The sequence below is a fragment of the Kogia breviceps genome, chromosome 17 (assembly GCF_026419965.1).
Source record: "Kogia breviceps isolate mKogBre1 chromosome 17, mKogBre1 haplotype 1, whole genome shotgun sequence".
Taxonomy (NCBI): domain Eukaryota; kingdom Metazoa; phylum Chordata; class Mammalia; order Artiodactyla; family Physeteridae; genus Kogia; species Kogia breviceps.
The window spans coordinates 22,610,989-22,636,733 of NC_081326.1; the positions used below are offsets into that span (position 1 = coordinate 22,610,989).

Sequence of the window (25,745 nt, forward strand, 5' to 3'; positions counted from 1 at the left end):
ACAGAGCAACTATTGATGCGAAGGACCAGAAGAAAAGTGGAAAAGATCTGCTACAACTAAAGATATAAAGAAGGAACCACAGTGAGACGGGTAAGCAGGGCAAAGATGTGGTACAGTCAAGAGGCCATAACTCCGGGTAGGCAACCCACACATGACAGGATAATTACAACTGCAGAGGTTCTCCCCAGGGCGGGAGGGGTCCAGGCCTCACACCGGGCTCCCCAGCCTGGGTTTCCAGTACCAGCAAGACGAGCTCCCAGAACATTTGGCTTTGAAGGCCAGCAGGGCTTACTTTCAGGAGACCCAGTGGGCTGGAGAAATAGAGACTCCACTCTTAAAGGGCGCGCACAAAATCTCACACGTTCTGGGACCCAGAGCAGAAGTCTGAAAGGAGCCTGAATCAGATCCATCTGCTGACCTTGGAGAGACTCCCTGAGAGGCAGGAGGCATCTAGAGCTCAGCCTGGGGACACAGACACTGGTAGCAGCCATTTAGAGAGCTCATTCTACCAAAAGGACATTGGGGCTGGCAAGTGTCACTTTGGAATCCTCCCTCGAGCTTGTTAGCACCAGGACCTTGCCTCACCCACCAGCCTGCAGGCACCAGTACTGGGACACCTCAGGCCAAGTAGCTAGCTGGGCAGGGACAGAGCCCCACCCACAAGCAGGCGGGCTTCTTTAAGACCCCCTGAACCCACAGCTGCCCCGAGACCCAGCCCTGTCCACCAGAGGGCCCAAGACCTGAAACAGCTGTCTCCATAGCTGGCCCTGCCCACCGGCAGGCTGATACCAACCCCTGGACTCACAGGGCCCTGTGGCCAGAGACCCCACAACCTGGTTCCACCCACTAATGGGCTGGCACTAGCCCTGGGACCAGCCTTACCCACCAGTGGACAAGGCATCAGCCCCAAGACCCTCTGGGCCCTGGCCACACAGAGTAAACTTAAGAAAATAAAAATCATATCAAGAATCTTTTCTGACCACAATGCCATGAGACTAGAAATCAACTACAAGAAAAAAATTGCAAGAACACAAACAGATGAAGGCTAAACAATATGCGACTAAACAACCAATGGATCACTAAAGAAATCAAAGAAAATTTAAAAATGCCTGGAGGCAAATGAAAATGAAAACATAATGATCCCAAATCTATGGGAAGCAGAAAAAACAGTTCTAAAAGGGAAGTTTATAGTGATACAAGCCCACCTCAGGAACAAGAAAATCTCAAAGAAACAACCTAACCTTACACTTAAAGAAATCAGAAAAAGAAAAACACACAAAACCCAAAGTTAGTAGAAGGAAAGAAATGATAAAGATCAGAGCAGAAATAAATGAAATAGAGACAAAAAAAAAAGAAAAAGAAAAAGATCAATAAACTAAGAGCTGCTTCTTTGAACAGATAAACAAAATTAATAAACCTTTACTCAGACTCGTCAAGAAAAAAGGAGACAGGGCCCAAGTCAATAAAATCAGAAATGAAAAAGGAGACGTTACAACTGACACCACAGAAGTACAAAAGATCATAAAAGATTACTATGAACAATTATATGCTAATAAAATATTTGCTAATGATATATCATCCAACAAGGGGTTAATATCCAAAATAAAGAACTCATTGAACTCAATATCAAAAATAACCAAACAACCCTATTAAAAATTGGGCAGAGGAACTGATTATACATTTTTCCAAAGAAGACATACGGATGGCCACCATACATATGAAAAGATGCTCAACATCAGTGATCATCAGGAAAATGCAAATCAAAACCACAATGAGGGCTTCCCTGGTGGCGCAGTGGTTGAGAATCCGCCTGCCGATGCAGGAGACACGGGTTCGTGCCCTGGTCCGGGAAGATCCCACATGCCGCGGAGCAACTAAGCCCGTGAGCCATGGCCGCTAGGCCTGCGCGTCCGGAGCCTGTGCTCCGCAACGGGAGAGGCCACAACAGTGAGAGGCCCGCATACCAAAAAAAAAAAAAAAAAAAAACCACAATGAGATATTACTTCATACCTGTCAGAACGGCTATTATCAAAAGGGCAAGAAATAACAAGTGTTATTTGGAAAAGGAAACCCTTGTGCAGTGTTGGTGGGAATGTAAACTGTTACAGCCACTATGGAGAACAGTATGGAAATTCCTCAAAAAATTAAAAATAGAACTGCCATAAGATCCCGTAATTCCACTCCTGGGTATTTTTCCAATGAGAAAACAAACACTAATTCAAAAAGATATATGCACCCTATGTACATTGCAGCATTGTTTACACTAGCCAGGATATGGAAGCAACATAAGTGCCCATCAATAGATAGATGGATAAATAAGATATCACACACACACACACACACACACACACACACACACACACACACACACACTCTGGAATATTACACAGCCATAAATAAGAATGGAATCTTGCCATTTATGACAACATGGATGGACCTAGAGGGTACCATGCTAAGTGAAATAAGTCACAGAGGAAGAAAAATACTGTACGATTTCACTTATATGTAAAATCTAGGAAACAAAACAAATGAACAAACATAACAAAACAGAAATAGCTATAGATACAGAGAAAAAAACAGGTGATTGCCAGAGCAGGGCCGGGGGGAAGAGGAAAGAAATAGGTAACAGAGAATAAGAGGTACAAACTTCCAGTTACAAAATAAATGAGTCACAGATATTCAATATGCAGTGTAGGGAATACAGTCAAAAACTATGTAATGTCTTAGTATGGTGGCAGATAATAACCAGACTTATCACAGTGATCATTTTGAAATGTACAGAAATATTCAATTACTCTGTCATATAACAAGAACTAACATTGTGCTGTAGGTCAATTATACTTCAAAAACAAACTCACTCATAGAAGAAGAGATCAGATTTGTGGTTACCCAGAGGCAGGTAGTTGGGGAGGGAGAGTCAGATGAAGGCGGTCAAAAGGTACAAACTTCCAGGTATAAGATAAATAAGTACTAGGGATGTAATGTACAACAATGATAAATAGAATTAACACTGCTGTATGTTGTGTATGAAAGTTAAGAAAGCAAACCCTAAGAGTTCTCATCCCAAGGAAAAGAAATTTTATATTTATTTAGTGTATCTATATGAGATGATGGATGTTCTCTACACTTTTTGTGATAATCACCAGATTTCTAATCATTTCATGATGTAAGTCAAATCATTATGCTGTACATCTTAACTTATACAGTGCTGTATGTCAATTACATCTCAATAAAACTGGAAGAAAAAAGAGGATTACCAAAAAAATTTAATAGTAGTATTTAGAACAGTATCTAAAAACATAAAGTACTTACAAATTAAATTAACAAAATAAGTGCAAGATCTAAGCACTGAAAACTACAAATGCTACTGAGAAGAATAAAAGAACTAGGTGAATGTAAAGACATATTCTGTCTATTAATTGGAAGATTTGATGTTTTTATGATATCAATTCACCCTAAACTGACCTATAGATTCAAATGTAATAACAATTAAAATTCCAATAGGCTTTTCTGAAGTGTAGAAAATGGTAGAATATTCTAAAATCTATATGGAAACCCAGCAAACCTAGAAAGATATGTTTAAAAAAGTAGAACAAGATTGGCATACTCATACTACCTACTATCAAGACTTACTACAGCAATCAAGAGGGACCTAGAGTCCGTCATACAGAGTGGAGTAAGTCAGAAAGAGAAAAACAAATAGCGTATGCTAACACATGTATATATGGAATCTAAAAAAAAAAAACCGGTTCTGATGAACCTAGAGGCAGGACAGGAATAAAGACACAGACATAGAGAATGGGCTTGAGGGCATGGGGAGGGGGAAGGGTAAGCTGGGACAAAGTGAGAGAGTGTCATGGACATATATACACTACCAAACGTAAAACAGATAGCTAGTGGGAAGCAGCTGCAGAGCACAGGGAGATCAGCTCGGTGCTTTGTGACCACCTAGAAAGGTGGGATAGGGAAGGTGGGAGGGAGACACAAGAGGGAGGGGATATGGGGCTTTATGTATGCCTATAGCTGATTCACTTTGTTGTACGGCAGAAACTAACACAACATTGTAAAGCAATTATACTCCAATAAAGATGTTAAAAAAAAAAAGGGACATAGTACTGGCATAAGGATAGACACAAAGATACAGAACAGAGGAGAGTCCAGAGCTAGACACCCACATATACGGTCAGTTGATTTTGAAAAAGATGTCAAGGTAATGCAATGGGGAAAGGATAATCTGTCCAACAATTGTAACAATTGGATATCCATATGGGAAAATAAAAAGAAACCTCGATCCTTACCTATAACCAGGCAGAGTTAAAATGAGTAGAAAATTTCTCCTCCAAAAGTGGCTCTCCTGAGTCCTTTATGTTATATTTTCTGGTACTTACAGGCTTTACCGACATGCCTAGTTTACCCATCAGGACAGATCAAACACTGAAATGAGCATTACTTGGACTTTGAAGGAATTTGGTGTTACCAACGGTATCCAATCAGGCCAATTCACAGAAGTCTCGTGCTACTGCAATAGCCTGGCACACATCCGAAGAATTGAACAATTCCTTCCAACTAGTTCTCTGCCCTACATCCCTGGAAAAATCTGTAAATTCCCTACTCTGGATTTCAAATCTTTCTTTCTTTTCCCCAAATTTCGACCACTAAACTGGGCATGTTTCATTGATTATCTGGGCCCAGGCTCATCATCTTTTTCCAATCAGGCTAAAATACTGTTTGGCTAATGGACCACTGAGCTCTGCCCACAGGAAATCTGTGACTGGTCTTTGTCTTTACTGACCTTGGCCTCCTATTCACTTCTTGGGCCAAACTACAGTATTGGATTTTCCTTCTGGCTCAACTCTTCACACACACCCCCCGTCTCTTTGTATTCCTGTCCTTATCCTCTTAAAGCTCATTTTCCTAACTCACCATAGAGATCACTAAAGCTAGTATTTTCCCTGAAGATTAAAAAATACTTAAGATAACATGTTTATAATTAGTAACTCCTCATTTTCAATTCACAGTCTCTTTCGGAGGGAGCTGTTATCTTTTATAACCAGACGTTACTAAATGAATACGTGATGAAACTCTCAGAGAGAGGGATCAGTCATTTAAAGACTGCCGTCGCCACTGTTAGCACTGACACGCTTCGTACAGGTCACCTCACGCCCCGCCAAATTATTCCTCCTCCATAATCTCTAAAGTTGGGAAGAATTTTTTATCTGTCAATGATAGATCTTTAGGTCCAAAGACGAACACTGCTCATTCACCTGCTCTCTTACATACTCTTGTGCTCTTCCTATTTCGTTTTCTCCCCTGAAGAACCTGGAATAATCCAAGGGATGTTTTGAGGACCTCACCTTATAATGCCTTCACCCCTCTGCACCACCCCCCGCCTGCCCCCCCACCGGAAACAAAAAAAGAAAAGATTTCTTCCTGAAATCAATCAAGCAACATCCCATGGGTAAGTGGACTCTCTTGAATTAATATAACTCATGTAATTAATATAATGCAGGAGTCCCGGTGGCCTTCCGAGGCAGTCTCAGACACTTCCGTCCAGCCTTCCCTCACCCGTCTCCCTCACTGCGCTCAGACCTGCACCTTTGTCTGACTTGCACCTCCTGCCTTCCCTGCCTCCACCCACCCCAGGTGTTTACCCTAATAAAACACTTGCACGTTCAATCCTATCCTGGCATTTGCTTCTCGGATGACCCAGCCTGACACATCTGGATTAATAACTTACTTAAATGTACGTTTTCCTGAAACTAGCAGCTCTTAAGTGGGTCCTCAGAAAATGGGTAAAGAAACAGGCATTTTGTAATGCACATCTCAGAGACAGAGTTCCTCCTCTGTTCCATTTATCCCCACCTTGAAAAAGATACTAATAAAAGGAAATTAGGCTTTTACATAGTTGTGTCACACGAACAACTTTCCTAATATTAAGAGATTCTCCGTTACATACAAATTCACCCAGTTCTAATGAGAAGGGAGCAAGTTAGGAACTGTTATTTGATATTAACCACTTAGGAGTCTCTCTCTGATAGTAAGGTCCTGGAGGGTTAGCACCCTGCCTCATTCACTTTTTCACTGAGTACTGAGTTCATAGCAGGTACTCAATAAATGTCTACTGAATGGAGATGAAATCAGTGATGCTTAATTGCAGTGAGGTACAGCGATAAAAAAGGGGTGTGGTTCTCAGAACTTTCTAGGGATATGAAAAAACATATAAAATATACCCATTGCTTTCATTACACAAACCATAGAACAAAACTTCACATTTCATCTTACAAACCACAGAAAGTGAAGTTCAACAAAATGTCCGTTAGCTACAGTGGCAATAAGCAAAATATAAAGTAAGAAAGATTATAGAGAACTGATTTTTAAACCAATGAGGAGCTCTGCACCAGTCATACTCTATTCACCTAAAATCGTTATCCTACCCTTCTAAGAGCTGGCCAATACATAATGTCTGGATTTAGAAGAGTAAGTTGCAATAACCATGTGGCTAGATATAGCAATATAGAATATATATGGGGTATATATAATACATGTGTGTTATATATGATATACTATATAAGATATAGATATATAGGTTTACTCATACCAATATTCCCGTATACCTATAGACTTACTCAAGCCTCATCATTTATATACTGCCAACAGATATAACTATTTCTTCTAAAAAAAACAAAAAGAAAAATCCTGTATCTTTCTACATGTCAGGTAAAGGAGTTTCTTTAAAACAAAATATTGATCTATTTAGATGATAGTGGAAAGTTTACATTTACAAAATAACTTGATAACAGTAAAAGAAAATCGAACAGAAAGAGTGGAGAGCTAGATGAACTCCACAATTTCTGATTCCTTCATCATCACTTTAAAAAAGAGTAATTTATTTCACCAACGGTTGGCATATTTCTGGTAATTAAACTCTTACTACAGCAATGAAAATAAGTGTATTAGTGGAGATCTCCAACATTGAAGCTTTAACTAGTCTTTCCCATAATAGATTAACACATCTAAACTATGCCTTGTCATTGGGGAATTTTGTCTGCACATTAATTGGGTTTCCAATTAATTTCCCAATATTGTTTAAAGAACTCCATAATAAGACTGGCTTGACTTTTAAGTGCATTCAGTGAATTTGAGAGGGAAGAAAGAATATTCCACACAACAGAGCCACAAAAGGCAGAAAACGTTTTTCTTCTTCCTCTCTTCATTATTTTCCCCAGAAACTACTGCAAGTGGGTAAAAATTAAAGAATAAAGATATACCTAAAACAATCGATGACAATTTAAAATTATGAATTCCAGGTCTTTCAACATATAAAATGGTCTAATGAAAATTTTATGTAGAGTAAGTTCTACAGAATTGCAAGTTGGCCCTAAACTATGTAATACTGGGAAGTCTAATTCTTGCCCTACAGGCTTAGGAAAACATAAAACCATAGCTCTTCACATTTCAAACTACATGTCATTTTACCTATGAGTCAACCAAATAACAGATATGAATTTAGGTGCCTACCAGGTTCAGGGCATGATAAGACATTTCATAATGAATCCCTAGTTAAAGGAACTAATCCTAAAGAATTCAGCATGTACTTTATATGAAAAAATGAGAAAAGCAAATAACTCCAAGTAGTTAAACAGAGGTAATGAATATATGAAAAGTTTCAATTAAAAGCTAAGGAAAATAAAGAGGCCTATAATTTTATAAAGTTTGACAAATTTGGTAGAAGAATAGAAAAATATGTATTTTTCTAGAGAAGATACTTTTGATTTCATATAAAAAGAACTGAAATTCGAATTACAAAAAGTGAATCTGTAGAAAAGGAACATTTATTCCTTTTCCAAAGATACTATTTTCCTAGTTAGCTATCAGAAACCACTCAAACAAATGCAGAACTTCTCAAACAATTGCTTATAAAGTTTCACTATAGATGGTTTTTGGTAACAAAATATATTTCACATATTAAAAATAAGCAAGCTTTCATGCTACAGCATTTCCTTTCTTTTCTTCATTCAACAAATATTTATTGCGCCCTTCATATATAATTCAACATGGTTCTAATACTAGGGATACAGCATTGAACAAGAGGGACTAAAATCACAGCCAACATGGAACTTACTTTCTCGGTGAGATAAATGACAGGCAAGAAAATAAGTAAAAGGTCTAGCATGTATATTCTACTACTATTCCACTGTCATTCTGCCATAATATTGTCCTTTGGTTCAATCGTGCTGGATGTGGTTTAAATAGAATTACAATGTAATAAAAGCCTTTTAAAATATTTCAGATAAACCCTCTTGGCCCAGTTCTAAGCTAGATCTGTCTTAAAAGGATTACCATGATATAAACCTGGGATCACCAAACTTTTTTTGTAATGAGTCACATGTAAATATTTTAGGCTTTGCAGGCCATCTATGATCTATATCACATATTCTACACTTTTTTTCCCTTTTAAAAATGTAAAACTATTCTTATCTGGCAGGCCAAACAAAAACAGGCCAGGGGCTGAATCTGCCCTATAGCCGTAGCTCTCCAACACCTGACCAAAAGATATGAGTATCCTTGCTTTTAAGTGGCTATGCTCAGTCATACATTTCATGTTTCTTTTATTTTTTTATATTTATTCTTTTGCTCTTTGTTGTTCATTTGCCAAAGTCTAATAAAACATTCTTTTCTGGAGCCACAGTAGTTCCAACGACTACAGCCTCAGAGTCAGTTCTGAAGAGCATGGCCACCTGCTCTATTTCACACAAGCAACAGAAAAATGTTCTTGGCAGAAAAACCTTCCTAAGTCTATACTTTAGAGAGATACGGCGAAGACTACACATGCTCTCCACTGACTTCCTGGAGCAGACACATATAAGGTCTAGGTCCCTTACCTTGCTGGAGGAACATCAATATTGGAAGAAACAACTTTTCGTTTTTGTTCAAGGAGACAGATGGAGCGAGTGTTTTCTTTTTCATGGTCAAGGGCTCGGTTGACTTTTTTGGTGTCTGCTGTTTTCACATCCTCCTCCATGGCCAAGGGGAACAAGTGTTGATGAGACAGTTTTTTACTAGAGTCACGTTTTAAGTCCTCTGGTTGAAATGTGAAGGCCATTTCCCGCTTAATGCTGCCCACCTGTGAAATGAAATGCAAAGATTCTTAGTCACCCAAAATATCAGCTTTGCATGACTATGTGCAGATGGCCATGACAGAGAGACCACAGACTCTGCTGTCCCTGTTCATCTTGAAGATTTTATAGTTTAAATGGGAAAAAATTCACACAGAAATAAAGTGACTGACATTACAAAGTAATGCACATTTGATGTACCACCTGTCATAATGCAAACAAGAAGCATCGCAAGCACAAGAGAAGCCTTTCAGGTGTGCAAAAACTTCGAAGGCTTGAAAGCATGAGACTTAAAAAAATCTAAAAATTTTACACATTATTGTTTTCTCTTCTACAACTGAGAAAACTCAATTAAGTAAATAAATTCTTAAATATTTCAAGCTGATTATGTTTAATAAAGACAGCTATACATATAAAGTCAAGCCTTATATCTTTGATCTTTGACTATGAATACTGATCTTAACCACACTCTTTATCTATTGAAGAATTGTTTTTTTTGTGGTACGCGGGCCTCTCACTGTTGCGGCCTCTCCCGTTGCAGAGCACAGGCTCCGGATGCGCAGGCTCAGCGGCCATGGCTCACGGGCCCAGCCGCTCCGCGGCATGTGGGATCTTCCCGGACCGGGGCACGAACCCGTGTCCCCTGCATCGGCAGGCGGACTCTCAACCACTGCGCCACCAGGGAAGCCCTGAAGAATTGTTTTTTATCCTTTATTTATAGCAGTTAAGATCCTAATGAAATCCTTCATTAGTATGACAATTAAAAAGTCATATTAATTTTTCTTAGGATTTTTTACTAAATGCAATGGTGAATAAAGTTTAAGACAAATATGAATTTAAACCTCAAGGAATTAAAACTGGTTATTTCAGATTTTAGGACTGTGATGACTGAACAAGGAGACTAAAGTTAAAAAAGAAAAAGGATTTAGTAATGTGATTGGCACTGTAAATGAGGTCTGGAGTGAACTTGTTAAAGTCCTAAGTATACAAAGAAGAACCAGACTATATGGCAACCCAGAGCCTCACTAATCAGCAGAGTACGTTTCAAAATATGCGCATCTGAGTAATATTCCATTGTATATATGTGCCACATCTTCCTTATCCATTCATCTGTTGATGGACACTTAGGTTGCTTCCATATTACTCAGCCATAAAAAGAAATGAAACTGAGTTATTTGTAAGGAGGTGGATAGACCTGGAATCTGTCATACAGAGTGAAGTAAGTCAGAAGGAGAAAAACAAATACCGTATGCTAACACATATATATATGGAATCTAAAAAAAAAAAAAATGTCATGAAGAGATTAGTGGTAGGATGGGAATAAAACACAGACCTACTAGAGCATGGACTTGAGGATATGGGGAGGGGGAAGGGTAAGCTGTGACGATGTGAGAGAGTGGCAGGGACATATACACACTACCAAATGTAAAATAGATAGCTAGTGGGAAGCTGCCGCATAGCACAGGGAGTTCACCTCTGTGCTTTGTGACCACCTAGAGGGGTGGGATAGGGAGGGTGGGAGGGAGGGTGACACAAGAGGGAAGAGATATGTGAACATATGTATATGTATAACTGATTCACTTTGTTGTAAAGGAGAAACTAACACACTATTGTAAAACAGTTATACTCAAATAAAGATGTTAAAAAAAAAATGCGCATCTGTAAGACATTTCACAGGTCCAGAGACAGTCTCTCCCTTTCATGAAGTCAGTGTACATAGTCAGTAAATCTTCACTCGCCCACTTAAATAGAGGATATGCTTATTTGTTTCTTTTTAATTTTAGTTAGGAGGAAAAGCACAAAGCATGTGATCAAATAGATTTAGAATAATAGGAGCTAAAGCCATAAACATACAGCATCTTCAGAATAAAATGAGAATATGTGGGCCCAGTCACAGCAGAGACTGGCAAAGTATGGTATTAATGACTAGAAATTCTCAGACTAAAAGAAAACTCTGAAGTATATGTGTGTTGGGAGTCACAGGACCTGCTCACATATGCATTCTTCCCGAGCCCAGGGATGACTTGTGCCGCAGGGTTGCCTTGGCTGGAATGTATCTTTCACATGAACACAGAGCCCTAAACTGAGCTCCCTGCTCTCCCTGGCCTGCACTTGTCAGGAAAAAGAGAATGTCTTCCATGGTGTTCCTGCCAGATCAAGCCCCAGCTCCACAGGACAATGGTCAGCCACCTGGGTCTACTTGCAACTCATTAAAAAGTTACCATATTTCTTAGAATGCATTAGTTAATGAAGCAAAGTAAGAGTCCAAGAAAAATGAGTGCTTTTAAGAGCTGTTTTAATGACATCGATACTCAATAGAAAGGAATAAGAAAATATTTCACACTTCTAAACTGTAATAAAATTTCAATAAAAATGTAGTTTGGAAAACTGACTAATTAATTATAAATTTTTAAAATATCCATCATTAATCACTTTCATTGCAACTTCTTCTGCCTGGAGGTGGAAGACAGAGGGAGGCATTTTTTCCACCTCTAGAGCAGCTCATTCCCAGCGGTGTTACAACAGGAATATGCCAAACGCCAGGGATGAAAGACGAAAACAAAGGCCTGGTTTTGATGATTATAAATAGTTTCTCCCTGAGTGTCAAGTGTTACAGTAATTAAATATTTAAGTAGTCATTAGTATTAAGTTGTAGCAATAATTGACATCCATACCTCCCTTGGGGTCAACTGGACTGGTTAAATGAATTCAATCCAAAGAGAGGAGGGCTGAGGGAGAACATTATAGAAAGTTTAGCTTTTAGCTCCAAAAATTTAGGGAAAAAAGCCAGCATCTAAAGCAAATTAATACAAAGTAGAATAAACTTCCTATAGAAATGATATTATAACTGTATGTCATGCTCTTAGCTGAGACTTCGTAATAAAATAAATTATGGTAATATTCAACAATGTAAGCTATAAATCTTCCATAATACATTCTAAACATAAAATTAATCTCTCAATAATAATCAGGAAATTTTAGCAATGTAATGAATTTCAAAGACTACTTAGCCCAGACTCCTTTTTAAAAGTGGAATTAAAATGAGTTAGAAATGATCAAAGAAGAGGAAAAAAGTGTAGAGGTGAGCAAGAGACTTTAGATACTTTGAGTCATAGGTTCCACTGTTTGTAAGGCTGGTGGAAGGAGTGGGTGACAGGTGTAGATGTTCATTATATCACTATGCTTTAAATTTATATGTATATTACATGTACTTTTTTTAAAAATTTATTTTATTTAGTTATTTTTGGCTGCGTTGGGTCTTCGTTGCTGTGCACAGGCTTTCTCTAGTTGCAGCGAGGGGGGATATTCTTCGTTGCGGTGCGCAGGCTTCTCATTGCGGTGGCTTCTCTTGTTGAGGAGCACGGGCTCCAGGCACCTAGAGGGCCTAGAGGGCCTAGTGGGCCTCAGCAGTTGCAGCACGCGGGGTTAGTAGTTATGGCACTCGGGCCCTAGAGCACAGGCTCAGTAGCTGTGGCGCACGGGCGCAGTTGCTCCATGGCATGTGGGATCTTCCCGGACCAGGGAATCGAACCCGTGTCCCCTGCATTGGCAGGTGGATTCTTAACCACTGCACCACCAGGGAAGTCCCTACAGTTTCTTTTTAATGTTCCTTTATTCAGAGCAGATATTATATTTAAAAATATTTTTTAAAAGGAGAGTACACAGGAGAGAAGAGAAAGGAGCAAGTATATGAAGTCAAATCTTGAGACATGGGCTCAGAAATGGCCCAGAGAAATAGGGTGGTGGCTGGGTTGGATGTTGGACAAAGGAGAATGCTCTAAGATGGGAGGTAACAGAGCACATGTGAATGCTGAGGCAGGATGTAAAGGAAGGGATGAGTGAGGGTTTGGAGGAGCAGTAAAAGGGGCCAGGGCCAGCATGCAGGCATTGCACCTCCAGCAGATCAGCCGAGGAAAGCAGCAAAAGGAAGATATAAACCCCAATTAAATTTGATCCCCTATTAGATTAGGAGACGAAAGCAGCTAAAGGAAGATATGAGCCCATTTATATGAGATTTCCAGAAAAGGCAAATCCATAAAGACAGAAAGCAGATCGGTGATTGCCTGGGGCTGGGGTTGAGAGCAGGAACTGATTGCAAACAGGCACTGGAGAACTTTTTGCCATGATGGAAATGTTCTGGAACTAGACTGTAGTGATTTGTACAATGCTATAAATGTATCAAAAATCCCTGAACTGTATTCTTAACAATGGGATGAATATTATGGCATGCAAATTATACCTCGATAGTACTGTAAATTTAAAAAAAAAAAAAAAAAAAAGGAAAGGAGGAAGGAACCAAACCAGGAGTAACTGGTGTAGAAAGTATATTCCCCAAGAACCGCCTAGACCAGAAATTGGGAAACGGTGCCACAAAGGGGCAGCCACGAGGTGCTTGACAACCCAGGCTGCTGCAAGTAGCTGTGCTGTTATACCCTGTGCACAAGAAAGATCAGCTAAAATCCAGTCCCCACTCAAGCCAGGTCCCCAGGCCTCTTCACCCATGCAAGAGGGACATTTTTCTAATTCATCCACCCGGAGAAGAACTTTTTGCACTTCATCTGCCCAGAGAGGGCACTCTTACTTATTTTTTTCCCTATCTGCACAACGCCCTGGTGACAAAAGGAAACCCTTCTGGTGATCTGCAGGGCCTGGGCCGAGTTAGCTTCCTTCCTTGAAGCTGATATCAATTAATGATGTGACTCACACGAGCAGATATTTTTGTTAAAAGTTGGGGAAATGTGAGAAATCTCTCTGTGAAACAGCTCTAGGGGAGGCAAAGGTTCAACAATAGAAGACAACCAGAGAAAACAAACGCACGCCCCAAATCTAGAAGGCCTACGGGGCAAATAATGAAGAAAACCAGCACAACTCTTAACCGGGAATTTCGAGGAGAAAATACAAGGCAGAGGTTTAGGAAAAATCTTAGTCTAGATTTTTTTAAAAGTGTCTCCTGGGCTTCCCTGGTGGCGCAGTGGTTGAGAATCCGCCTGCCGATGCAGGAGACACGGGTTCGTGCCCCGGTCCGGGAAGATCCCACATGCCGCGGAGCAACTAAGCCCGTGAGCCATGGCCGCTAGGCCTGCGCGTCCGGAGCCTGTGCTCCGCAACGGGAGAGGCCACAACAGTGAGAGGCCCGCATACCGCAAAAAAAAAAAAAAAAAAAAAAAGTGTCTCCTGCGTGAGGAGGGGTGAATCTGACTGTATCCCACAGTGAGGAGACTGTAAATTGGAAGGCAGCGGTATCTGATTCTGCTTGTCAACACGGTGATCAGGATGACAAAGGATCTCATTAGGAGAAATCTGGGAATATTTCATCTACAAAACATAAAGTTTAAGGCCCCCATAGCTTCTCTTAAATACGTGTTAGAGCCCTCTTGAAGAGGAATTTGAGTTCCGTGTTCCTCCAGAACCAGGATCAGTGCTGCCCACTCCTGCTTCTGGCTGACCGCATTCTGACCTTATAGTTTACTCTCTCTTCCTCTTTTCTTCTCACTCTTCCACCACATTGTGAATGAAACATTTTGTATCTAGAAGAAAGATTGACTACTTTTTACTTGACTGTGATGTCATGGACTCATAATCTGTTATGCAGGTGGAGTCTCAGAGACTACCTAGTCTCACATTAACATTTTATTTTTCACCATTCGTATAGAATCTGAATGTACTTTTCAGTTTTACAAATGTTCGTTCATTACAGAATATATGCTTGTTGTTAACATTTCAGTAAAAATGTGTATAAAATAAAATGGGGACAGCTTTCTATTCTTCCCCACCCTCCTCCCAACCCTGCTCAGTCAGGTCTAACCCCTAGAAAGAATAGCTTTTAACAATTTACTGCAAAACTTCAACTTACTTAAAAGGCATTAAATACCTATCTGTGTATATATACTGTTTGGAGTGTCTAAACATGAATGTGCTTATACTGCATGTATTGCCCTGCAATACACAATAAATCATGGGCATCTTTTCATGTTAGTTGTAGATGTACTATATTTAAAATTTTTGAATACTATAACGTTTCACAAGATCATATTTTTTAACCCATCCCTTCCTCGCAGACATTGAGGTACTTTTCAATTTTTCATCGTTAAACATAACGCCACAATGAATATCCTTGTTGTATGTATGCACGTACCTTCATGCTTGTGCAAGCATTTTTGTAGGAAAACGTGGAGGTTAGAATTGCTGACTCAGCCAACCAAAATTTGCTTTATTTGGGAACAAACTATGGAATGCCCATACAATGGACTTAACCATGAAGTCACTGAAAAGAAGGGCTTCAGAATAAATCCATGATCTAGTAAGAGGAACACATTTGCTCATGATCTACTACGAGAAACAGGTAAGTTGCAGACTAGTATGTTAGGCATGATTTCACTGCTTTTCAGAAACAAAGTAGTTTGCTAAAAAGCTACACACCTTTTGGGCCAAGAAGGTTCTTCTATTTCTTTTCTTGTATAATGAGATACATGTGTACACACATACAGACACACCCACAGCTTCCAAGTGCTGAGATTATGGGCTTTTTTTTTTTTACTTTTTTTAGGTTTTCAAATTTAAAAAATTAATACAAAGGGGATTTTATAGAGGTTCACAAAAAGTAGGAGGAATAATCCTCTGTGCTGGTCAACATATGACGGAACTGGTACTCTCAACACTTGTTGGTAGGGATATACATGTTGAAGGAGGACAGCATGTTAAAAGGCAGCGAATTTAATGGTGCACCCCTCTGATTTAGCAATTCTACATCTAAGGGAAAAAAAAATACCTAGAAAAGCACGCAAGAACATTTAGCGCAGAATTTCTTATAATATTAAAAAATGCAAATTCCCTAAAAATCCATCAATAAATTTGGGGTTAAATATGAACAAATAAAATGTATAGTTGAAAACAAAGATATATTTGTTTACTTATTGAAATGGAAAGACATTTAATACCTTAACTGAAAAGGGGAAATCCAAATGAGTTTATGCAATACAATCTCGGGGAGGAGGGACGTATATATATAAAGAGGAAAACAATTCTGAAAGGACATTCCAAAATGTTAAGAATGGTTCTCCTTGGAAGCAGAATTATGGTCCAATTTTGCTTTTTATCCTGTTTGTAATTTTTATAATGTTCATGTATAGTTTGGTATTTTTAAATTTATAAAGTTATTCTGTTTAAAAAAAATACACATCAGTTTTATATAATTAAGTTTCTCAAGAATCTGGCATTTATATAACTAATACCTTTTTCTTCCACTAGCTTTCAGCTACTAGTATATATTCATATACTAAAGGGGAAAAATGAATTACTTAAAATGATCCATACAACTGCACTATTACTTTCCTTGATTACCAGCACCTCTCAGCTATACCATACTACAAGCACTACCATTGAATTCCTTCTTCCTTCCCAACACAGAAGCCCTTCAATAGCACATCACAGACACACGCTTTATCCAGTGTAATTTCTTCAAGGGGACAAAGCTTGAGTTAACTGACAAATAAAACTCAAAATTTTTATTCCAACGAACAGCTTTTGTTTTCCTAGATGAAGATAAACAGCCTAACTATAAATATGATATGCTTGGGAAAAGTGCAATTTTTTAAACAAGGAGTTAACAGTGTCTGTTTCAATCTTGATTTTCTCTAAATGGTGCCCTTTGTAAACTGGACTGAAGCTCGTCAGCTTTTCTCAATACAAAAACATCTGGTTTCCACAGGAGGATTCTAACAGCACATCAGAAAACAGGATGGCTTCTAGCATCAGTCCACTTGCTTGATCAATCCTTCCTTCTGTCTACATTCAAGTGCATTCCAGGCTACCTTAATTCCAATACCCTCCCCATGAATATACGGTAATAAGATGCCAAAATGCATGTGTCAACACTCACTCTTGGAAACTGTCCTCACTTACTCATCTCAACCCAATAAGATTTGAGGAATTGGCTCTGGAGATTAACTGGATTTCCAGGAATAATCTGCAAAAAGTCAACCCATTTGCCTTCTGGGCTTTTCTGAATAGTAAGAAAGTAGTATAGAAATTTTGGAAAAGGAAACGAAATTCAGGCCACAGCAAAAACCACTCTCGGAGAGCGAGCCACGGGAGGCAAGAGAATGGTCCATTTGGCCAAGCAACTCTTTAAGACTCTTCCATTCACCAGGCAACCACACAGTCCCAGCTGACAAACTATACGAGAATTTTCCTTATTTCAGATTGTGTTTCCCCACCTTAGGATTTATTTTTTTTAACTTGCTTTCAAAACACATAAATATACATATTTAGTAACAGATGACAATGACACACCAACTACAGTGTGAAGCATGTAATCAGACTCTCCCAGAATTTAAAACATGCTACAAAAGAAGCAAAGGTAATATTAATAATAGGAACAATTGATTTTTAAGATAATTTAAAATATTACTACTAAGGGTCATGCTCAAAGAAAGACCAGACTCTTGAGTTGACTGACAAAGACTGTGTCCAAAAATAGTCAACAGAACTTTACTCATCACTTCATAGTAAATGCTTCAAATTTCATGCTACGTACACAGAAAAATAAGTTGGATGGCAAATCTATCCAGTCCTAATGAACAGCTGTAGTAGAAACACTTTAAAAATAATTGCTTCCAATTGCTAGCCCCTTGATCGTCTTATCCCCTTAGCCCTCTGAAAACAATGAAGTGGTTTTTGACTGCTGTACCCTCAAGTTTATTATTTCTCTATACCAAGACAGAGTAACGAGCTGGTGAAAATCATCCTGGTTTGCTGGTGTGAGGATGGGGAGAGAAGTAAAACTCAGCACCACAGCGCTGAGACCCTCACTGTGAAGGCAGCTACACAGCTACACTACCGCAGCGATCAGTATTGTGAACGCCGGGTTTACTACGGCAAGTTTCACCTCTAATATCTCGACGGTTTAATATTCAACGAAGCATGACTTGGTTTGCCTAATGGCAGATCAATCAGCCACACATTTAGGAAAGTTATTGCAAAACTTTTTGGTGGACGACTTGGCCGAAGTTTCAAGCCTTCTAGTAACATGATGCGAGCGAGAACAAACTACGTGAGTATTTTTAAACATCCTTTCTAAAATCCTGAATGGAAATACCTATTTCTATAAAGTGCAGTATTACATTCAAGCCTGGCTAAAGTCACCTGTGTATTTTTTCCAACCAAATGTAAGGAGAGAGAGGAAATATCAATATGGGTCTCCCTCACTGGCTTTAACTTTAGTATAGAGAAATTTGAACTTAATACAGTAATTAGGTATTCCATTTATTTTACGTAAGTCAGAGTTTAATTCAACCAATCACACCCAGTCATGTGAAAACCCTGTGGCCTTTGCCTTCAGAATATATCCAGAATCCAGTCACTTCTTATCACCTCCACAGTTACCGTCTTGGTCAAGCCACCATCATCTCTTACCTGAATTTGTACAACAGTCTCCTCCCTGGATCCCTGTCTCCTTCCTTGCCATGCTTTTCCCACCCCCCAGTTCCTTCTGAATAACAGCAGCCACCTTGTCCCTTACCAACCAGAGTCAGATCATGCCCCTCCTCAGCTCAGCACCCTCCAGTGGCTCCCCACTTGACAAAGAATAAAAGCCAAGGTCCCTGCAGTGGCCTCTGAGGCCCCATTTGGTTTGGCCTCCCGAATCCTTCTTGTCACCCTCTCCTACTTCCTGCCTCCCCTCTTACCTCTCCCTCGACACTTGCTGGCCTTGACCAGGCCAGGCACACCCCTGTCTCGGGCCTTCTCACCGGCCGCCCCATCTCCCAGGACTGTTCTTCCTTCATATCAATACATCCACACTGCTGGCTTCCTCACCCTTTCAGCCTTTGTTCAAACATCTCTTTCTCAGTGATGCCAACTCTGACCCTCCTATTTAAATTGCAGTGCTCATCTCCCACTCTTCATCTCCCACATTCTATTCTACGGTTGTTCTAGAACCGTGGTGCACTTATAACAAACTGTATAATTTATTATTTATGATGTTTATTGTCCAGGTTGCATTGCCAGAATCTTGCTCTATGAGGGTAGTTTTATTTTGTGTACTGATGCTTCCAGTACATTGAAGAGCATCTGAAACAGAGGGCACCCTCAATAAGCATTTAGGGAGTAATAAATGAATGAATTTTTAGGTGATTATATGTGCTATAGGGTAGCACCTACTAAAGAAATCTAAGGAGGATGGATGCCAAGTTCCTGGACCTGCGAAGAGTGGGGTCATATTCAATAGAAATTTCCTAAGCTACCAAGAAGGAAATAGTGAATTGTGCTATAATTTGGAGAAGAGGTGAAAAATAATTACTGGATGGCTACTATATTAATCCTTTCCTTATCAAGTGTTCAATTTTATTTCATGGAGGATTTTATCTCCAGGAATGCAATCTTTATTGTATAATAAAATCTATAAAGAAAATAGGGTTTGTTTTACTTCTAAATTAAGGGACTCTGAACTTTCCTTCTACAAATATCACCCAGTTAACCCAGGACCAACCTGTAGAGAGATAAGGCAGAATTTCACAACCAAGTCACAGTTAAAGTTCTATAATTTCCAAAACTCCTGGGGAGTGGAGATTCCTATAAGGGGCAGGACACGGAGCAGCCTGGTCCCCAGAGATGCCCAGAAACACTTCCCGCACCTATCTGAGGCTCACAGCAAATCCAGGCCACTTATTCGCCCAATGAAATCTAACATTTACAGTCAAGAATAACAATATGATATTCAATGTCATTTCTTCCCCATTTGGTTCCTAGTAACTGTTTTTGCTGATAGGGTTTGGGTCGCACCTGAAGTATTTTCTTAGGAGTTTCTTTCTGAAGGTGAACAGACAGCTTTTTGCTGAGGGGCGGCTGACCTATGGAAGACTTGTCCATACCAATTGCTGTGACTGCCACATAAAGCCCACGATTGCCACTGCCAGGAGGAGCCGGGCCCCCTGGGCGCAAGACAGGCATCATTGTCTCTGACCTGTCCTCACTGTCGTTTCCCCCCAGGGGAATCGCACAGTCTCCTCGCACTGGAACCTTCCTGTGCTCATCACACGAAACAGAGGGCCACTCTGGAGACTGTACACTTCACAGAGCCTCTTCCACGGCCGCCTACTGGAGCCCATCCCCATCTCCCAGAAGTCTCCTCTCCTCCCCTGCTGAGGGTCTCTGAGCAACCTTGTCCCCACCTGGCCTGAATCCTAGGCACAAACATACACAGCAAAAAAGAAGAGGTTCTTGGCAATTCAAGCAATGTGTTCATTTTCCTCACGGGTTATATGGTTGTTTGCCATTGACCTGGGAATCAAACCAGACTCTAAAACATGATTTTTCTGACCAAACCACACATTTCCCAGAAGTGGTTAGAACAGAACTTTTTGGTAAGTTGGAGAATGTAGTTCTGATACGTATAAATTAAAGGGCAAATCAGTTCTCGAAAAGGACAATGCACAATTTCTCTGGGCACAAACAGGACCAAGCAAATCCTTTCTTTCAAGAGCCTCATCTCAGAGGCCAGAAAATGAGGTCAATTAGTGCTGGTGGCTCGGAGTGACAGCGTGGGTGACCAGGTCAGGCCACGGGCATGTGAGAAAGTAGAGGAAACCAGGAAAGAGTGAGGAACACGCTGGAGAGAAAGAGGAACAGAGGGCAGGAAGGTCCTCAGACAGACCAGGCGTCTGAGAGCTGCCCCATCCCCCCACCCCCCAAGTCCTCATCCACCCTGAGCGCACTGGCTGTAAGTCGCCTCTGTGCCTGGACACCTGCATCTCCCTCCTCCTCATCAGAATCTCCGCCCCACCCCACCTCACCCCACCTTTCATTTTTTGCAAAACCTGAGCTGGTTTCCACTTCTTGCAACAAAAAGAGTTGGACTAACTAACCCAATGCCTTGAATTCCTTTGGCAATAAGAACTATAAATGCAGCTTTTCCAATTTATCAGTGGTTGCCACAGGCTAACACAACTTCTTTAATTTTCAGAGCGGATTAAGAAGCAGTTTTTAAGTAAAAAAGAATTGCCAGTTGCTAAGTGTTCTTCCTTCAATATACATTTTATTTAAATACAATTTGTCATTCCTTGAGCAGTAAACAGCAGGTGAAATTAAGAACTGAAGTTGAAAGCTAATGAATTCACATTTTAGCGTGCATGTGGCTCTTAATTCACAGACAGCCAATTACTTCTACTAGCTGCACAGATGACTAAATAAAATCTGCTAATAAATGCAGCTAGAGTGTATTCAAGAAATTAAACGGGACATATTAGAATAAATTTGTAAATCTGCTTATCATAAATTTAATTCTTTAGAATCAAGGTCCAACAGGTATGTGAGAGAGTAGATGGGAACATGAGAAATACGTCCCACTTCAACACAGTCCTTCATAAGAAGGTAGATGGCTCAACGGAAGAACTGGGCTAACCCATGACAATGAGCTTTGGGAAGAACTTAAGATAGAAAGGTGTGCTCGTGGGGTTTCAGTCTGGTCACGATCCTTCCTTCCTGCCTTGCTGGCCGTGGACTTCAGGCTTGCTTAGCCAGCTATAATAAATAAGTAAATGTGTGCCTGCATGTGTGCGTGCATCCACTTATGTACAAATGAAAAAATACAACACACATACACATACCTCCTAGTAGCTCTGCTCCTGCTACAACCCTGACTGATACAATATAAAACTTGTATGAGGTAGTCATGCTTCCCCTAGCCCTCTTCTCTACTGGTCCAGATGCTTGTTAGAGGCAGAGAACAAGTTTTGCTCAGTTTTGTTTCCCAGACGCCTGATGTATGCATACCTGGCACATTCAAGGTGCTTGGTAAATGTCTGCTTAACTAATATAATTAAGTGATGATAAGACAGCAATGGGGCCAGCCTATAAGAGCCGAAAGGAAGATTTGTAAAATCTGGAGACAGAAGTGATTTCCACACTCACAATACTCTAAAGTATACAGAAGACAATAACAATAGCAAAAGTAGTAGTAGTAATAATAATAATAATGGCCACATTTATTAAACCCTTACTAAGTACAGGACACTGCATTAAATTTTTTTCATATACATTATTTCATTCCAGTCCCAAAAAATCCTAAGAGGAAGATCTTATTATCCAGACTTTATAGATAAGAAAACTATAGGTAAGAAAACTAAAGCTAAAATTACTACGTAATTGACTCGAGGTCTCACAGGTCTTTGCCCTCCTTGCTCTCCCTCTCTACTCGATATTTCCCATCAGCAATCAAACGTTCTCCAATATCCCCTATCTTTAAAAAAGAACCCACCTTATTTTGACCTCTGATCCTGCTCAACTACTGCACCTCTGCTGTATTCCCTGTTGAAGTCGCGTTATCAACAGAGATGTGTACATGAGCTGCCTTCACTCCCTACCTCCTATTTACTCTTCAGCTTATTGTCACTGATTTCTACTTCCTCCAAAACATGAAGAAATCATGCTTTTGCTGGAGTCACAGTGAACTGTACAGGGTATATCACTAAATTTAATAAATACATACTTTAAAATTTCTATTCTCTCCGTACTAAACACAATTAGCCTCCTTGAAGCATCATCTTCTCTTGGCTTTACGATAGCAGGACCAGTGCCAATTCTTATTTGCAGAGCAAGACAACAGGCTCTTTTAAGAACCCTGGAGAGTCAGGCTGGGATGTGCAACAGAACAGCTGCACAGAGCCAGGAGGAAGGTCTGACCACATCACAACCAGCAGAAGTACCACACGACAACAGGTACCGAAAGCTAGAACTTCCACAAGATGCTCCTACAGCACCAGGAAACTTTGACACTGTGTTTTGCCAGAGGTCGATTCTGTACGTGGCTACCCCTCACTGCCGTATCTGTGCCTGGTCACATGCCTCAGGTGGGTGCGTTGCTTTGACAGAACCTAAGTCACACAGAATTCTGGCTGCAAGGTATCTGGGAAGTTCCAGCCACGGCAGCACAGAAAAATAATATACGAAGGGGATACAGAGGTGTTGAATGAGCCAATGTACAGTACTGTTATGCCACCACACGTTTCCAGATTTCTTTTTTTTCTTCGCAGCCTCCTCTATCTGCTACCCCCAACACATATTTTTTAATCTATGTACTTTTCTCTATTTTTATTGCCACCATCATTTTTCTTTGGACTACTACAGTAACTTCTGGTCTAATCTACCCACTTCTACTTTAACTCCTCAGAATGCTACTGAGAGAATAAAATAAGAAAGAAGATTTCATAACTTTAACATACCATATAAAAATTAATGCTAATAAACTAGTGTTCTTAGTTATAGCTATTAAACTTTTGAAAACATCATTTAATTAGGCAACTACCTATGTGATACAACTTGAAGGTACCATGAAGATCCCTGGTTGAGATATACATTCCAATGGCTAAGAATGCCAGAAATATTTTCAATAGGGTTAAATCATAGGGTTAATTATATCATTAACCCAGCATCCTTGGTTAAACTATAACTAAACCAAGAAAAGGAGTCTATGTTTGCCGTGAACTCATGTACAACTGAAATCAAATCCCAGTCCTGCCATTTGCTAGGTAGTTGATCTGGGGAAAGTTTATTAACCTGTCTGCACTTCAAGGTCTGGTCCTCATCTGTAACACAGGGATGATAGGTTGGTAGAAAGGATCAAAGGGAAATATCTAGTAAAGTGACTGATGCATGGTAAATAGGCATCATTTCTCTCTGGCAATACCTTACTGAGAATTAGTTTGTGAGAGTGGTTAATATCCAGTGTGCTGGTAAGTGAAAGACAAAGTACTGTAGCAATCTGACATAGGTTTAGTGCACCAAAGGGAACGCAAACATACAAAAACAGGAGGTTCCGGTGGGGGAGATGGGGCTCTGCTCAGAGAGGACAGTTTGGGTCACCAGGGGCAGCTAGAGGTAGGTAAGGCTTCTGGGAGCCTTGAGTGGGAAATGGGTCATAAGAAAAATAGAAATAGCAAAAAAAAAAAAAAAAAAAAAAAAAAAAACCCAGGAAGAGATATCGAAACCCATCTCTCTCTTAAAGAAAGTGTTTGCCCGGAGTGAGCCCAGTGGGGTGCCATCAATGTCTCTGACCACGGTCCAAATCATCCCACTTCCTGAACTCTAACCTTGCTCAGGAATGCATAGGAAATAGAATCCACAGTGGAAGATGGGCAGGAAGAAGGAAGAGGAAGTGTTCAGTGATAGCACATCATCCCTTGCTTTGCTCTACATCCCAAACCTTGTTCAACCACAGGAGCAATCTTCTTCACATCCATAGGATCCTGCACGAGTCTCCCTAACAGAGACAGAGGGCAAGCCTACAAGCTAGAAAACATGCCAAATAGAGGTTTACCTTCTCACCTGCTGACATCTGCTTTCATCTTCAACTCAAGAAATGAGCAAAAAGACAGCTCTACTTTGGCTGTTGCCAAAACGTATCTTGTATATTAAAATGTATCTATGGCTGTTTACTGCTGCAAATCATATGGAAGAAATTATTTTCCACCAATCTTTTAAAAATATACTTAGCCTATAGATTAATTCAATTTATAGCTTTTTTAAATTAAAAAACAGGAACTTTGGATTAGTATAAACTTTACTACGTTTTTGGGGGGAAATTTATTTTTTTATTTTTTTTATTTTTAGTTTTTAACATCTTTATTTGAGTATAACTGTTTTACAATAGTGTGTTAGTTTCTCCTTTACAACAAAGTGAATCAGTTATACATATACATATGTTCCCATATCTCTTCCCTCTCGCGTCACCCTCCCTCCCACCCTCCCTATCCCACCCCTCTAGGTGGTCACAAAGCACAGAGGTGAACTCCCTGTGCTATGCGGCAGCTTCCCACTAGCTATCTAATTTACATTTGGTAGTGTGTATATGTCCCTGCCACTCTCTCACATCGTCACAGCTTACCCTTCCCCCTCCCCATATCCTCAAGTCCATGCTCTAGTAGGTCTGTGTTTTATTCCCGTCCTACCACCAATCTCTTCATGACATTTTTTTTTCTTAGATTCCATATATGTGTTAGCATACGGTATTTGTTTTTCTCCTTCTGACTTACTTCACTCTGTATGACAGACTCCAGGTCTATCCACCTCATTACAAATAACTCAGTTTCATTTCTTTTTATGGCTGAGTAATATTCCATTGTATATATGTGCCACATCTTCTTTATCCATTCATCTGTTGATGGACACTTAGGTTGCTTCCATGTCCTGGCTATCGTAAATAGAGCTGCAATAAACATTTTGGTACATGACTCTTTCTGAATTACAGTTTTCTCAGGGTATATGCCTAGTAGTGGGATTGCTGGGTCATATGGTAGTTCTATTTGTAGTTTTTTAAGGAACCTCCATACTCTTCTCCATAGTGGCTGTATCAATTTACATTCCCACCAGCAGTGCAAGAGTGTTCCCTTTTCTCCACACCCTCTCCAGCATTTATTGTTTCTAGAGTTTTTGATGATGGCCAATCTGACCGGTGTGAGATGATATCTCATTGTAGTTTTGATTTGCATTTCTCTAATGGTTAATGATGTTGAGCATTCTTTCATGTGTTTGTTGGCAATCTGCATATCTTCTTTGGAGAAATATCTATTTACTAAGTTAATGAAATAGGAACGTATATTCTAGAATGGTGGCATCTAACTGACTACTTTCAAA

The 25,745-nt window shown here is 39.9% G+C and overlaps 1 protein-coding gene across 1 annotated transcript in view; it reads right to left on the reverse strand.

The window, feature by feature from the left end:
• ZNF704 (zinc finger protein 704) overlaps positions 1-25,745 on the reverse strand; it is a 229,308-nt gene that overhangs the window by 172,873 nt on the left and 30,690 nt on the right. The window contains exon 2 of the mRNA XM_059042559.2: positions 8,883-9,124. Coding sequence (XP_058898542.1) covers positions 8,883-9,124 — 242 coding nt within the window. The remainder of the gene's footprint in view (positions 1-8,882; positions 9,125-25,745) is intronic.